Source organism: Mandrillus leucophaeus, unplaced genomic scaffold (genome assembly GCF_000951045.1).
Source record: "Mandrillus leucophaeus isolate KB7577 unplaced genomic scaffold, Mleu.le_1.0 Scaffold656, whole genome shotgun sequence".
In the NCBI taxonomy this organism is placed as follows: Eukaryota; Metazoa; Chordata; class Mammalia; order Primates; family Cercopithecidae; genus Mandrillus; species Mandrillus leucophaeus.
In genome coordinates, this window is record NW_012107097.1 from 145,245 (window position 1) to 162,093 (window position 16,849).

General features: G+C 52.1%; 1 protein-coding gene across 1 annotated transcript in view; it reads left to right on the forward strand.

Annotated features, from left to right (window-relative positions):
- The window catches only part of KIRREL3 (kin of IRRE like 3 (Drosophila)), a 142,174-nt gene that overhangs the window by 31,184 nt on the left and 94,141 nt on the right, over positions 1–16,849 (forward strand). The window contains exons 2-3 of the mRNA XM_012001243.1: positions 651–800; positions 5,834–5,983. Coding sequence (XP_011856633.1) covers positions 651–800; positions 5,834–5,983 — 300 coding nt within the window. The remainder of the gene's footprint in view (positions 1–650; positions 801–5,833; positions 5,984–16,849) is intronic.

Consider the following 16,849-nt stretch of genomic DNA (forward strand, 5'->3'; position numbering starts at 1 on the left):
GTGATTGTGAGGCTGGAGTAAGGTCTGCTGCGGAAAAGAAACGGACAGGGAGGACATGGTGGGACAGCACACCTCCTCAGCACGCCTCCTGCCACACTGCACCATCACCCCCCCCCCGAACTTGGCCCTCAGCCCACCCCAGGAGCCAATGAAACAACAAAATGATTTCCTGAATTCTCAGGTTTAACCAAAGCCACACCACCCTCCATCGCCCACCTTCTTAACACACAGCCACCACAGAATGCTTCTAGCTAGAGGTCTCTCTCTCTCTCCTGTTTCTGCCCTGTGGAACTGTGTGCCCAGCACATGGCATTAAGTAGGAACTCACCAATGCATGGGAAGTGGCACGTCCCAACGGTGGAAGGAGATGGCCCATAGGGAGCTGGGGTGTGGCTAGACCAATCCATGTGTTAGGGACTCATGGGCAGAGGGGCCGGAGCTGGGAGCCAGCTCCTCACAGGAGGGAATAGAGCTGGGGCTGAGACCAGTTAGGAAGTTCTACCAGACCCCCAGCAGAAAAGCCAGGTGATTCAGGAGGCTCAGTCTCCTGGGCCAGCCCTGCTCTGCTGCTCTACTTCCATAGCTGGAGGGGAGCCTTCTCACCCCTGCAGCCAGCAGGTAACTGACCGTTGTGTTTGTCTCCTTCCCAGGTCAAGTCTATTCCTTCAGCCAGCAGCCCCAGGACCAAGTGGTGGTGTCGGGACAGCCAGTGACGCTACTGTGCGCCATCCCTGAATACGATGGCTTCGTTCTGTGGATCAAGGACGGCTTGGCTCTGGGTGTGGGCAGGGACCTCTCAAGTGAGTACCTCCAGACCTCCTGGGGCGGGCCTGGGGCTGTCACTCCCTTACTAACCCATCCGCCTTCCTAGGGAGCACCCATCTTCCCAGGCATCTGGGTATCAAATCTCCAGCTTTCACTGCAACTCCTCAGGCAGAATGAGGTTAGACAAGCACTGCACCCAGCATCCCTAGACTCTGAGGGCCTCGGATATGCATAATGAACCATGAGCAAACCCTCAGTCTAGCGGTGGGTCCTAACCTAACTCGACAATGCCCTCGAGCATCTACTCCAAAGTCAAACATGATTCATGTAAAGTCCAGTTTCCAGAAATCAAGTGTTCCTGTGTCTTGGCCCAAGATGCACCCCCGCATTTATTAAGGCATGATTATTAAGAAAATACAAGTCACAACCTGGTTCTTCCAGGCTTCTCACCCATTAAAGGGAACCAAGTAAACTGAAAATTCACAAAGACACCTGGTTGATCTTAGGAGCCATCACGAGATGGGAAGAAAAGACAGGAAGTATTAAAAATAAATTTCAAACCATGTTCGGCTTGGGCAGGCTGGTGTTCAGCAAAGCTACCCTGGGGCAGGCAGTGAGGGTTCCGGTGGTTGTTGATGGCTGACACGTGAACTCACTGGCCAGTGCCGACAACAGATCATTTGTTAACTATTGTGAATAGCGACCCAGTAAGACTATACAGATGCTTTTCCAATCCATCCTCTTCCCTGGAGGAAAAAAACAATGGCTCCTGCCCCTGGTCACACACCCTTCAGCTATCATTATTCTGTCCTGCAGGTAGGCAGTGGTTGTTTGTTAGGCTTGGCATACACAGTAAAATTCAGAAGGAGTGACCCCTGGGTGTCATTCCCCTGTGATTTGGGAAGAGCTGAGGGTGGAGGAGGAGAGAAAAATATTATTCAACTGAGAAGAAACTTTGCGTCTCGCGTGGTGTACGGCTGCAGGAAAATAAAAATCGAAGTGTACTCAGGAACATGATGGCTGGGAAATTAATATTTTAAAATGTGAGTTATGTCTTGCCAAAAATGTATATTGAAACATTATAGCAATGGTCAATAGCAGGCACAAGGTTTGAATGCTGCAGCCCAGCTGAGCATGGATAAAATACACAAAAATATCTCCAAAATATACTGTGCTGCCATAAAGTTTAACTGTTATGGGAACCAGTCAATTTCAGAGACTCCGAACGCCTTTACCCTAGAGAAACTCGGGGAGTGATACAACCTTCCCAAACTAGAATAGTTGGTGCACTGGATGGCTCTGAGTTGGCGTGAGCGCTGCCGCTAGTTAAGGAGGTTGTCTGAGGTCGCTGTCAGTGGGTCTCCAACTTCCGTCAGGGACTGGGGTCTTGTTGGGTCAGTGGCCAAGAGAAGGCTCAGGTCAGCAGGGATGGTGCAGAGGGTGGTCATCCCAGCATGGATAACTGACCCTCTAGCATCCACTGGCATGAATGGCTTTCTGGGATCCAGGACTGGTACCTGCTCAGGGCTGCAGGACAACGGCCTCTGACTAACTGGGGCCTGTGTCCTCTGCAGCTTGACTTGGTTTGCCTCTCCGTACAGAGCCAACGACCTTAAACTCCTGATAAAATACTTGCCCTGTATGTTATCACTTGTCCCAAAAACAGCATCATGGCAATCATGACAGATACTTACATGCTCAATTAACTCTGCTCGCTTGCCTGATGTGGAAACAGGCAGGACAGCCCTCAACTCAATTCAGCAAGTACTTGTAGAGCACTTAACACTGCGAAAGCTCTCTTACAGGGAAACTGAGGCCCAGGGTTGTGGGATTTCAGCCTGCTACATCTCTGTCCTCTCCCACTGTAACCGTGTGGCCCCCCCGAATCTCCCAGAAATGACACCCTCCCTGAAGACCTAAATGTTTTTCTAGTCACTGAAGCTGGAAAAAACAGTCAAAGAAAATGATTTATAAACGCACTTCCTCATATTGATAGAACATTTTTCTTCTAAGAAGCTCAAGTACTTCACAGACATTATCTCATAAATCTACAGTGATCCGGAGGGAGAAAAGAAGGATTTTCCCGTTTGTTGGACAGGTAAACAAAGTCACAACTGAGAAAGAAATTGACTCAACTCTATAACCAATCCCAGTGCATGAGACCTGCCTGTTAAACCCAAAGGGCCCAGATACGCTGTATGCTCTCCCTTCTAAAGATGAAGACCTGTGTGGCCACCTGACCTCATGACTTACCTTTCTCTTCATTTAAATTGGCATTTATAGACCACTTACAATGTGCCAGGCACTTTACATAGATTATCCTATTTAACCTTCACCATAACCTTATAAGGTACTGATATTGTCCCCATAAAATGGGGACTGGCACATAGTAAGTAGTCTATGAGGCACAAAGAAGTTAAAGTAACTCACCCAAGACAGCAGAGCTAGGAAGTGATCCAGCTGGCACTGGAACCCAGGCAACTCGACTGCAGAACCCAGACTCTAAGTCATTTTGCTTCCTTTGGGAGTAGCAAGAGAGAGTAATGATACTGTGGAAGGAGCTAGAACTTTCTCAGAATCCATGCTTCCGAGTCTGTTTTTCAAAGATGCTGCCAGTCCTTGGGATAGCATCACAGCTCGCTGCCTAATTAGGCAAATACAAACAAACCCATCACTGATGTTTTCAGCAGCTCGTGAGAGCAAAATCCCGCTGTTGATAGCTTGCAAGACAACAGAAACAGAAGCTCCAGCCAAAATGCCTGCAGGAGACCAGAGACTAACCACAGGATAGTGGGATCCAGAGGCTGGGCTGGAGGGGCTGGGGGTGGCCAGGCAGCTACAACGAAGGCAGCAGCAGCAGGGAGAGGATAGGGCTAGAACCCATTTCCAGCCCCTCTCCTGGCCCTCAGAGGAAGACAGCTTAACTCACCTGGGCTCCTTCCCAAAGCCCAGCAGAAGGCAGGAAGTGTGGGCAAGAGGAGAGGCCGTGCTCTCAGGGGTGCAGCCGAGGCCTGCACAGCGGGGGATGACAGGGCCATTTTATTGCATGATGAGGATGGGAGCCATGAAAACATGAGTCTGAAGGGCCCTGCCGCACAGGAAGCACTCCAGAGCATGCCTGGCAGAGGATCATCACGGCTACCTCCCCCGACCAGGAACGAGTGCTGGTGGCCCCTTGTCCAGCCCACCCCCAGGGAGACCTGCCCCACCTCCAGAAGACGCTTCACTTATGATGGTGAGAGGAGCCTTCAAGCTCATCTAGCCTGATCTTTCACCTTGTGTAGAAATCACCTCTGCAACATTCCTGAGAGGCGATCATCCAACCTCTGCTTGAATACAGCCAGTGATGGGGACCTCACTACCGTCTCTGGCAGCCCAGATCCTTGTTGGATACCTCAAATACTTGAGAATATTCTAATGTATCCCGCCCCCCACCACATGTTAATTCTGCCTGTTGGTGCTAGTGTTGCCCTTGGAAGCTCAGGAACACATCTAACCCACACGAGAGACTGTTTGAAATACTTGAGGCAAGCTCTTGCAGGTCTCCCTGTCTGTCTTTGTTTCTGTCTCTCACTAGCTGAAGCCCTCATCTTCTCTTTAAAAGGCTGAATGTGTCCCGTCTCATCCTCCCACAGCACCCGTCTGAGAACGCTCCCTGTGCTCGTGAGGGTCCTTCAAAAGCAGGAGCGGCCTAGGGCTGCCAGAGGGGAGTGGAAGCTGAGGGCAGCCTCTGAGGAGAGAAGGGAAGGAGGACAGAGATGAAGAATGGCGGGGATTGGGATGCAGTTGTAAATCCACACAGTGAGGGACTCAGGGGAGGGCAGAGCTGGGTGAGGAGATGGATGGAAAGTGGATCCTACTGGGAGAAAGTAGGGAGGTTTGGGTCCTGAGACCCGGGAAAAAGAGGATCTGCCCAAAGTGGCCAGCCACGACTTCAGTCGGCATTTATTTTCAACCCTACACAGCAGTAGGAGCGCTGATTAATGATTTATATTCTCAAACTTTTATTTCTCTCTTATTCATTGCCCATGGTACAAGGGGCCCCCAATTCTGAAGTGTCCTGAGCACTTAAGTGCGTCACCAGGCCCTGGGGTTTGTGGCGGGACATGAGGAATGATGAGACGGGGCATGAGGAATGATGAGACGGGGCCACTGTGGCTCCAAGTGACCCGAGGTTCCTAGACACTGGGAGGGTGGGCCTAGATTTCTACTTCCTGTCCGTCCTGAAACGAAACTTTTTGCAAAGTCACTCTTGATCCTTTTCTAAATATTTCTCTTTTTCCTTCCTTCTCTCTCTGACTGTCTTCTCTCTGTAATTCTCAGCCTGGGTCTCTCTGTCTGTCTCTCTCTCTCTCCACTCTATCTTATCAAAATGCATGTCTGCTCGGTAGACCACAGTGCTGAGCCCACCACTTTCCAGAATAATAACCCAGCGCTGTCTGTCCACACTTAGCGTTTCCATCTCTTCTCCCTCTTTCCTCTCTAACAGTGGCTCCTCCGATTTTCCTGAACTTGAAACCAACAAGACCCTTACATGGCCGGGCATGGTGGCTCATGCCTATAATCCTAGAACTTTGGGAGGTTGAGGAGGGAGAACTGCCTAAGTCCAGGAGTTCAAGACCAGCCAGGGTGACATAGTGAGATCCCATCTCTACAAAAGATTAAAAAAAAAAAAAATTAGCCAACGTGGTGGTGCATGCCTGTAGTCCCAGTTACTTGGGAGGCTGAGGTGGGAGGATCACTTGAGTCTGGGAGGTGGAGGCTGCAGAGAGCTATGATCCTGCCACTATACTTCAACCTGAGTGACACAGCAAGACCCTGTTTCAAAAACAAACAAAATGCCCTTATACACACACACACACAGAGAGAGAGAGAGAGAGAGAGCGCCAATGCCTTGGGAAAGCTCTTGCATTTGTGCTCCTTGAACTGAGATCAGAGCCCTGAGCAATCACCTGCTCTGCCAGCCTTATAGAATGGCCCCTGCTTGGGTCCCCCACTCTGTGCCTCTTTGTCATGGGAGTCCCCTCCACCCCGCCCCAGCTCCCTGACCTGCCTGTTGTCTCCACAGGTTACCCACAGTACCTGGTGGTGGGGAACCACCTGTCGGGGGAGCACCACCTGAAGATCCTGCGGGCCGAGCTGCAAGATGATGCGGTGTACGAGTGTCAGGCCATCCAGGCCGCCATCCGCTCCCGCCCCGCACGCCTCACGGTCCTGGGTAAGAACCATCTGCACACGGGGCAGGGACACTACGTGAAGCACCAAGGGCTCAGCTCCAAGAGGGTATTTTTTTGGTCAGACATGGAGAGACTCCCCTCTGGGGATCATCCCACAGGGCTCCAGACACTGCTGCTTCCACAAGGTCCATGCCCACCTTCCCACCCAAACGGGACAGGCGACGGCTCTTTCCCTAGGAAACCAGACAGCCAGTGCCAGCGGACTCAGTCCAACTCCAGTGTGTTTGATGGTACCTTAGGCAGCTAATTAGGGCTCCTACGTGCTTATTTATTCCATCAGAAAGCATGCTTTGCACACGTTATCTAGGCCAGGCTCCTTGCCAGGAAGAATGTGGCACAGGCCGTGGGTCCCTTCTTTCTGCACTGACCCCCACTCCGGTGCTAACAAAGCCCTATGTGTCCACCTTCTCTGTAGAATCAGCGCGAGAGTCTCCCCATGATTCTAGTATCCATGTGGACACCAGTGACCTCCGTGACTTCTCCACCCCTCACTGCTCCCTGGGAATCCTGGCTGACCAGGCCTTCCTAGGAAAATTCATCTCAGGTCCTTATTCCAAATCCTACTTTTCCCCTTGGTCTTTCTTCATCTTATGTTCCCAGGAGCCCAGCGTTCCTGGATCATCCTACCTGAAGGCAGGGGATTGGGCTCAGTGACCTCTTCAACCACCTAGTTCTGATTTAGAGGTCAGTCCTGGGAGTCTCCCTCCTCTGGCCAAAGGTTACTGAGGATCGAGGCTGCTGAGAACCAGGCCTTGCACGTAAGTCATGAGAGCTCACATTTGCCAAGCAGTTCACCGTAGCTCTCCAGGCTCTTTCACGCACTTGACCTCCACTGTTCCTGACGCTACTCGGTGGGACAGGGACTGTTACCCCAGGTGAGAAACCAAGGCCCACAGATGCAAAGGGCTTGGCCCATGGGCTCTTGGCCAGGGCTCCAGGGCTTCACCTCGCTGCCCCCTTACATGAGAGTCTGTGCCAGGCACGCATACAGGAGGGAAGTGGGAAAGCCCGGGCCCACCCCTTAGCAGCTGTTGTGAAGGTTCAACAACAGGGTCAGCAGCTGGGGTGCTGCCTCCTCTCCTGGCAGCTAAAGCACGCGGCTGCTCAGAGATGAAATATTTAAAAGCATGTCAGGTTATCTTCAGATCTACACGGCCAAAGACACCAGGGCAGATTATTCCAAGCAGTGCAGCAGACAGGCCCTGGAGGACCACTTACCAAGCTCGGAGCTTGGCTTCTTGAGACACAGGGGAAGAACTTGGGGCCAGCCTCAGAAACCTTCTGCAACCTTTGAAATCTCCCCTGGCCCGCGATGAAAGGAATGAGAAAATCAACCTGTTCCGGCGGGGGTAAATAAGTTGGGATTCCATGGCCAGGAAGCGGGCCTTCTGAGGAGTAATTGGGGTATTAAAGGCAGCAGCGCCGTTCTCATTTCTCCCAAGATGGTGACTAAAATGAGAATGAGTCTGCCATGTGGTATGGGGGTTGTGGGAGGAGAGGAGGAAGAATTAGGGCCTCATATTGTTTCTGATTTTGAGGGTTGCAAAATGCCAGAACAGATTTGCTAAGTTGTAGGCTCCTCATCTTCAGAGATGGTTCAGCCCCTCCCTCCTCAGAAGAATCTGCCTCTACGGACTCATACACCTTCTAGAGGGGCCAGAGGATGCTGGAACCACAGGAACGTGAGCATTGTCCACTCCTCTGACTTCACAGGGACCAAAAATAGATGGAGCCACATCTCATCCTTAAGGCTGTATCGACTTCCCCAGTCCTGACGTGATCACTACACGTCCTTTCCTCTCTGCTCTATGTTAGGTAACAAAGTCCAAGGTATTAAAAGTCCAGATTATTTCAAATGTTTTACAGATGAGAGAATGGAAACTCAGAAAGGCAAAGGCACTCACAAGAGGTGACACAGCTTAATTAACCTTCAAAATCAACTCCAGATTTTTCAGCTCCAAGCTCTTTGCCTAGCCTTCTGTTCCCAGATGTCAGCAGCGCCTCATCTGTCTGGCTGGTGAGGGGCCAGGTTTCTCAAAGCAGGGCCTCAGGATCCAATCTGAACAGACCCGATTTTGTCTTAGGTCATGTCTAAAAGGCATTCGCTCCCCTTTCCTCTCCAGTGGCATGGCCTGACACCGCCCTCTGGGCACAGAGCTGGGTTTATGTGGGGGAGATGTTTTATTCAAGTCTGGAGATCAGCCGAAGGAGGGCAGAGGAAGTTTCCATGGTGCCCCAGCAGGGTCCCCTCCATGAAATTCCTGAGAGCCAGAAAGGGAGCCCGAGCCAGCATCTTGTCCATCAGCCTTTCAGGCAGCTCCACAAAAACCATTCATCCTGAACGAACTAAAACCCCAGGCAAGACAGTGCTTCCCAGCACTCTGCCTGTGGTCCTCCCTGACTCCCTGGGACACTCCCAGGTCCCCACCCCAGCTGGTCTTGTAGGGCTCCGCCTGGCTGAGTGTCCTGGGGTATAGCGCCCCACCTACTGCTCTGCAAGGAGGCCCCCAATGCAGCAGTCGACCCAGCCCGCTGGAAAGGGACCCCTGGTCTGGGGAAGGTAGATGGACAGAGCGGCTGTTCCCACAGATGGGGGAGAGGTGTTTCTGCCCCTTGGTCCAGCCACGTTCCCTACCAAGACCCCATCTGCTTTGCTGTGACATCTCAGCCCGGGAAAATGTCCCAGCCAGTTCCCCAAGGGGGGCTGCTTTCCCTGTGTTCCAGGAATGAGAGAGCTTCCTAATTTAGTCTGTATTTGCCTGAGATAGATTTTTAATTAAATAAAGTAAGAGCCTGATTAGAACCTGCGGAAGATGCGAGAGCAGAATCAGATGGTATTCCGGCAAAATTGCAAAGCAAACACTTTGGCTAGAACAGAGGGAGGCCCCCGGGGGTCTTCCATCAAAGTACCAAGTGAGGAGGGCAAATACGAGAGATTATATAGCCAACAGATGTGCATTGTTAAAATATGCATCTGCCGGCCGCGTGCTCAGATGAAGCCAGAGGGCCAGCTCGCAGAGCCGCCGGGCCCTAGGGAGGGCAGGGGACTCGGCCTGGCAGCCAAGCCTAGAGTCACAGACACATTAATTAGCGTTGTGTTTCCAGCTCTCAGATGCAATCAGGCAAGGAGCAACTTCGGATCTGAGCATTTGCTACCTCGGGAGGCAGAGGGAGGGAGCTAGGAAATGAGAAGAGAAAGACGGGGGAAGGCGTTGAGTTTGCAAAGCTGAGAGAGGCAAAGACTGGGGATTTTAGGTCAGGTCAATCAACGGTCAGGCTGCATGACCTCTGCGGCCCAGCCAGCTGCCAAGGACTCTGCCTTGACTCAGCTCGGGTCAAGACAGGCGTCTTTCCACCTGCAGAACATCTGGAGAATCACGGCGCCACGGAAACAGCATTAGACTTAGAGGCAGTGGTCTTGGTTCTACCAGTATCCAGCTGTGTGACGGTGGCCCTTGTTTCTCAACCTGGGTCTCAGTTTCCTCATCTGTAGAATGAGAGGTGGTGGTAAATAAGATGATCACTGAGAGCTATCTCGCTCCCAAAAGGCCATGACTTCCACTGTAAGGGGTCCAACAGGCTGTACCAACTATTTCAGGAAACTGGGCCAGCCCTCCCTGGAACCGAGACCGGCACGGTAACTAAGGCATAGAAGGAAACTGATTACGGTGGTTTAAACAGCATCCCACTTCAAGGCTGGGAGATGGGACCTCTCCAAGTCCTGTTCAGCCCTGGGGTCCTGGCCCTGGCTGTGGACCTCAACCCTAGTCCTCCCTGCAAAGGACACCCCCCACCCCACCCCACTGCCCCTCTGTAGCCAGCTTCCACATAGACCTAGCCCTCTCCAAAGACTCAGCTTGGTTGGGCATCAGAGGACCCCGGTGCACCTGCGCAGAGAGAGCTGTGATGGGGTAGGAAGAGCCCTGGGCCAGGAAGTAGGATATGCTCTTGCTGTTCACTGACTGTGTGACCTTGGGCAAGGTCCTTAAGGCTGGAACTGGGCCTCTTTGGCTCAAGCCTCTATAACAAGCCCTTACCACAGAGCAGAATTTTTTGAATGAATGAATGAATGAATGAATGAAGTTTCTGGTTCTTCATCTATAAGATAGAGGGTTAAAAATACCAAAGTCATAGAATTGCTGTAAGCATTAAACACTCTGTCTCTCTCTTTCTCTCAATCACTAACAGTGAAGTGTCATACACTTTTTTGTTTGTTTTTTTGTCTTTTGAGATGGAATCTGGCTCTCTCACCCAGGCTGGAGTGCAGTGGCACATTCTCAGCTCACCGCAACCTCCGCCTCCTGGGGTCTCCTGCTCCAGCCTCCCGAGTAGCTGGGATTACAGGCGTGTGTCACCACACCTGGCTAATTTTTGCATTTTTAGCCATGTTGCCCAGGCTGGTCTTGAACACCTGACCTCAAGTGATCCACCCGTCTTGGCCTCCCAAAGTTCTGGGATTATAGGCGTGAGCCACCACGCCTGTATTTTAAAGTTGTGCATACACACATATACACACAGACGGCTCCTTTTTCTACCTGCAGGAATCCCAGGGTTGAAAAATATGGAAATTGTCCCAGGGCCAGAGTTGTAAGGGTGGCATTACACTTGGGAAGCAAGGTGTTGGGACATCCCAGGCAGGCAGCAAATGGGTACCAAGGATTCGATCAACAAATGTTTACTGAGTACCTGTTATATGCCAAGCACTAGTCTAGACACGTGGGATTCATCAGGAAACGAAAGAGAAAACCATCCTTGCCTTGGTGGAGCTTGCATTCTGGCAGAGAGCAGGCGGTCGATAAGTGATGCACAGATTAAACCGTAAATTGCATTACTGTGCCGGATGCGAGGTGGTAATAAATGCTATGGAAAGGAAAAAGTGGAGCACGATGGGGGGATCAGAAGTGGGAGGAGGGGGTGCTGGCATCAGATTAATTATTAAGAGAGCCATTTTTCCCAGTCTCCCTCCCCATTTCCCTCTTCTTCCTGGCGCGTTCTAATATTAACTCTGCTGTCTTGTGGCTCCCGTTAGAAATAAAGCTTCCTAAATCAACATGAATTATTTAAGAAGGAGACTAAGTCAATTCAAATAAAGAGGGCATCTTTTTAAATGATGTCAAGCCCCAAAACTGGGAGAGGAAAACAGATAAGGTCCAATCTGTGATGTGTCCTTAGCTAGTTTGTTTTTCAAAACCGCAAGCTCCCTTGGCCACAGCTCTACGAGCGGAGCTGCAGGGCCTCCTCAGCCCACCGCACTGGCAGCCTCCCCCAGTCTCCCATCCATGAATCTTCTGGGGAGATGGGTCCAGAGAACAGTGGTAAATAACTCAGAGTCTGCCAGCAAGGGAAGGCAGAGCTGAAACAGACCCCGAGGGTGCTGGCTTCTAAACCATTCTTCCAGAAACTGGTTGCAAGAAACCCATCCATAGTCACCCTGACATAAAAAGGCAAATCAGTAGGAGACAGTCTGAGGGGTTCTTCAGGGGCGAGAAAGTGCCCCCACAGAACAAAACCCAAGTTCCCTGCCAGGCCGAACAAGGCCCCCCGAGGCCAGCCCCCAGCTGTGTCCCCAGCCTCAGACCCACCACCAACCTGCTCCCGCACTAACAAGCACCTGGCATCTCCCTCCACTCACCAAGCCTCTGGGCCCTCGTTCACACTGTGTTTCTTCCTGGAGTGCCCTTCCTACCTTTCTTCCCTTGGCTAACTTGTGTTCAGCTGTCAAGATTCACCTTAGACATCTCCTCCTCCAGGAAGCCTTCTCTGGAGCTTCTCTGGAGCCCACATGGCCTGCGTGTCCCCTTGTGGTCCTTTTCACTTCCTTAGGCATCTTTTTTGTTGAGACAGGGTCTTGCTCTGTCATCCAGACCAAAGTGCGGTGGCACTATTACAGCTCACTGCAGCCTCAACCTCCCTGGCTCAAGCGATCCTCCCACCTCAGCCTCCCGAGTAGCTGAGACCACAGGCAGGCACCACCTCACCCAGCTAATTTTTGTTTGTTTGTTTCGTTTTGTTTTGTTTTTGTAGGAACAGGGTTTCGCCATTTTGCTCAGGCCGGTCTTGAACTCCTGGGCTCAAGGGATCCACCCACCTCGGCCTCCTAAAGTGCTGAGATTACAGGCGTGAGCCATGACACCCAGCCTCCTTATGCACCTTGATCACAGGTCTCAACGTGCTATGCTGATAGTAACTGTTTTCATGTCTGTTTCTCCCACTGGGTCTCTTGGGAGCATCTTTCATCCTTCACGCCTAGCACAGCCTAGAATCACGTACTGGGTGTTCAGTAAATGTTCCTCATGGCAATTGAAACAACAAAGCTTAGGGGAAATTTAGGGGGAGTTTACACTGAACCTCACCACAGAGAACACAGTCTGGCAGATAGTAAACCCCAAACATGGATGACAATTGTGTTGTGTTGTGTTGGAGAGGCAATGTGGCTTTGTGGCTAAGCACCCAGCCTCTGGAAGCCAGGTTGTCTGCACTTGAAGCCTAGCTGTATCACTTTGCCAGTGGTGTGACCTTGAGCAAGTTATTTAACCACTCTGTGCCTACTTCTTTCTGTGTAAAATGAAGGAAATAATTATAACTGCCTTCACAGGGTTATAGAGAGGATTTAATGAAATAATATATGTAAAGCACATCTCAGAATAGCGCCTGTTATGCAGCAAGGCATAGGAGCATTGGCTGCTAGTATTATAACTGTTTTCATATTATAACTGTGCTATTATTGCACAATGTTATGAGACACCAACAAGCAACCCTGCATCCCGGGGGATCAGACCCTGTATCCTAGAGAAGCTTTTCCATGCATCAAGTAAGGCAGGAAGATGCGATTCCTGCAGGCCCCTCCCGGCAGGCAGCACACCTGGGAAGAAAGGCAGAATTGATTTCCTTATCTGCTTATTAAGCGTGTTTTGCCTGGGCCCTGGCCTGGTCTTAGGTGCCGTATCTCATTTGTGCTGTGTGGCTGTTTCCTGCCACATTCATTACCCTGCAATAATCCCCAAATAGGGGTAACAAACAAGCCGGAGACGGAAGACAGGAGCAGAAAACATCCTTATCTCCTGAGGTTCCACACGGGAGCTGTGTCAGACCTATTGGACCTCTCGCTCTCCCCACACACCCCACCCCTGCCACCAACTCGCTCCCAGCTCCCTTCCTGGCAGCCCAGACCACCCCCCCATATCCCCTGGGCCAGAAGCAGATTCCCCTCCTCCTTCTCCCTTTGGCCACTGACACCCCTTAGCCTCCCATCTAACTCGGAGCTCACCTGCTGGGTGGGTGACAAAGTGAGCAGAGCTGGGGGCCATCAAGGGTATCTGAGGCTGACATATAGTCTCTCACCTCTAAGTTACATTATAGCTCCCTGAGGTCCACCCTGTGGGTTCAATGCCATAATGCCATGCTGAGTAGTTGCTGTTGGGGGCCAGATGAGATAGAAGGTCTCCCTGGAGGTCTTGCAGCTGTTGAGTTGAGGTGTGCAGGTTGCCCCAGCCCTACCCTCCTGCTGCACTCCAAGGTCACCACCCCCCCCCAGTCTGCCTGTCCCCATAATATGCATGTTGCCATGGGCAAGCATGGCCTCTGTCTCTTTACCCACCCCATCTCCCATCCTCATCACAGCCTGGCTGGATGTCAAAACTCTCCCCAGCCTGGGGCCATCCCTCATGTTGGGAAATGAGGTGGGGGCAGGAGACTCAAACATTAAATGACTTCCAAGGCCTGGAGGAAGCAAGGATCCCTCAGGGATGGAGGTAAACTCAGCGCATCTTTTCCCTTCCCTGCCTGAGTGTGGAGAGGGGCAGGCAGGGGCCTCTCCAAGAAGAAGACCTGATGCAAGGAACACACAGCCCCACCCATCCCAGCCGGGGCCACCATGGGTGATTTCTGGAGGAGCCCAGAAGCTCGACACTGCCTATCCAAGTGCTCGCTCGCCACTGAAATCTGGGGGTAGTGTCCCAAATGACCATCCCCAGGGCCAGCCACCCACACCCCCCAGGATCTTTTTCTCCCAACACCAGGACAAGGGAAGGCAGGGAGGTTCTTAGGAGCCCACTCGGGGTCTACTGCTCATGGAAGGGGCTCAGCCTCCTGCTGTTGCCTGGCCCCAGTGTCCGCACCCCCATCACCAAGAGACAGGCTCTTCAGGACAGCCCAGGGCAGTCCTGGAGTGTGTCACCACCATCCCCAGGGCATTGGAAATTCTCCAGAACCAAGCAGGACAAAGGGCCCTCGCTGGGGAGCTGGGACACATTCCCCCCTGCCCCGGTCCTGCCACCGTCCAGCTGTGAGACATGGGCTGATGATGCTTAATCTCTCAGGGCCCGCCCTCTCCCTAGTGGAGCCAGTAGCAGGAGAGATGAAGTATAAACGCATTTCGCAGGTTGACCGTGATTCTCTCTCATTTGCTCGTGGTTTGGGGGTGGGGCATGAGGTGCATCGTTCCCTGAGTGCCTCTTCCCTTCCTCCTGAGAGCAAGGATAATATACCCTTCCACTGCTGGAACCAAGCGTGACCCTGGGAGATGCTGAGCAGGCTCAACAGCTCAGCAAAGAGTAAGCTCAGACTGTGGAGATTTGCAAACGTCAGGACCTCATCCTCGGGTGTCTGCCATTCGACATGGAACCATCAGCTCCAGGGCTGCAAGTGACATCTAAGCCACCTTCCTGTAACATGCAGGGGCAGCTGCCTGGAGGAGGCCCTTACCCACTTACCCCTCATACGGCTGCTCCTCCGGCCTGGGGATCTCTTTCAACATCCCCCACAAGCCTGCAACAGCACAGACAAGAGCCCACCTATGTCCTGGCGCCCTACCGGGGTCCTCAGTCAGGAAGCGCCACTGGCCACTGGCCATTGACAGGATTCCCTATGTATGCGTCAATCATATGGATATACACATGGACAGCTTCACCTCAAGGACAAATGCACTGGCGCACGTGGACACTTACACACACGCCTCAGAGCCAAATCATCAGTGTTGTCCGCATAGAAAGACACAAGAACATTCGGCCAGGGGAATCAGTCACTGTTAGGAAATGGACACATTCTTGGAGGACTGAAGTACTGACCCTCACTCCTTGTCAGGCCCAGGAAAGAGGGGGGTAATGGAAGAACAGACTCACCGGCGTGAGGCCCTATTTCTCTACTGATTCCCCCTCATCTCATGAAACGGAGGAGGAAGAGAACCAGAGCCAACTGAGGGAGGGGCAGGCCAGCCAGTTCCACTGAGTGTTCACCCCCGTCCCGGCTCTAGCTCCCTGGGTATCCTGAGTGTCAGACCCAGGACGCTGTCTGAGGCCTGCCCTGAGGGAAGCCCAGGGGAGCTGCAGCTGCAAAGGGAGCCCCTGAGGGCTAAAAATAACCCACTTCTCCGCTCCGACCTCAGCCCGGGCCCAAAACAAGGGTTTCACGGCAAATTATGGATTTAAAACTGGCAATGAATCTCCATTACAGCATGAAATGAGAAAGGAAAATGCCACTAAATGGAAACCTTCCCCCAGCAGCCAGCAGGGTGAGGGAGGGGTGTCATCCTTAGAGGGAGTTTAGAGAAGAAGTCACACAACCCAAAGTAGACTCGCAGAGGCCAAGCCTGGGAGAAAGAGAGGTCCCGGAAGATGGGCAGGGGCCAGAGCCTAAGGGCGCCCCCACTGTTTCGGGGCAGGATAGGACACCACAGAAGCAGAGGAGCGATGCCCGTGAACCGGGAGCCGGGACTGACAGCTGTGGTCAGTGTTCTGCAGAGGAAAGATGCGTTGCTGCCTTCGGAGTGGGAATGGCCACAGCTTTGTTATCTTGCTGCTGTGATGGGACCTGTGTTGTAGGTCCAGTGGAGAGAGGTGTTTGGGGACCCATGACCCACTGCCTCTCCAGGCAGCCTGGGGAGTCCATTCTTCGTGTAGCTCTTTTTTTTTTTTTTTTTTTTTTTTTTGAGACAGAGTCTCCCTCTGTCGCCCAGCATGGAGAACAGGGGCGCGATCTCAGCTCACTGCAACCTCCACCTCCCAGGTTCAAGCAATTCTCCTGCCTCAGCCTCCCAAGTAGCTGGGACTACAGGCGTGAGCCACTGCGCCTGGCCTGTGTAGCTCTTGAAACCACTCTTCTCATCGTGGCATACCTGGCGACATCCCTGCAGACTCTAGAGATGGAGGCACAACCAACAACTCTCTGTTCTGCTCCAACACAAACACACACACACACACACACACACATATATACACGCAGCACTGCAGATCTCCAGGGAGCCCAGCATTGGCCCTTGTGTGTTCCTCTCCTCCCAACTTCAGCCATTTACTTCCCTATGTGCACTAGCCCAGGAGGCACCAAGAGAACTGTCATGATTTAACTCAGGCCATGGGAGATGCGAGTAGATGAAGAGGAGAAACAGCAGAGAGAGAGTTGAGCAGTCAGTATCTCCAGCAGCACCAGACCCAATCCTTGGTCCAGGCAGCCTGTAATCAGTCAGCACCATGGCCAGTGCAAAGTCCCTGAAGTCTAACAGGGACGCAGCACCTATAAAAGACACAAGAGAGATACTGTGTACACAATTTTTTAAAATGAGGAGGTTCAGCTCACTAAAGAGAAGATGTAGGGGAATAGGGTCCCTCCCAAATATCTAAAGCAGCACATTAGATTTACTCTGGGGCTCCAGAAGATGGAAACAGAGCCAAGTTACCTGGGCACAGTGGCTCACACCTGTAATCCCAGCACTTTGAGAGGCTGAGGCGGGTGGATTGCCTGAACCCAAGAGGCAAAGGGTGCAGTGTCTGGTCAACAGTGAGACCCCTATCTCAAAAAAAAAAGGAAAGAAGGAAAGAAGGAAGGAAGGAAGGAAGGAAGGAAGGAAGGAAGGA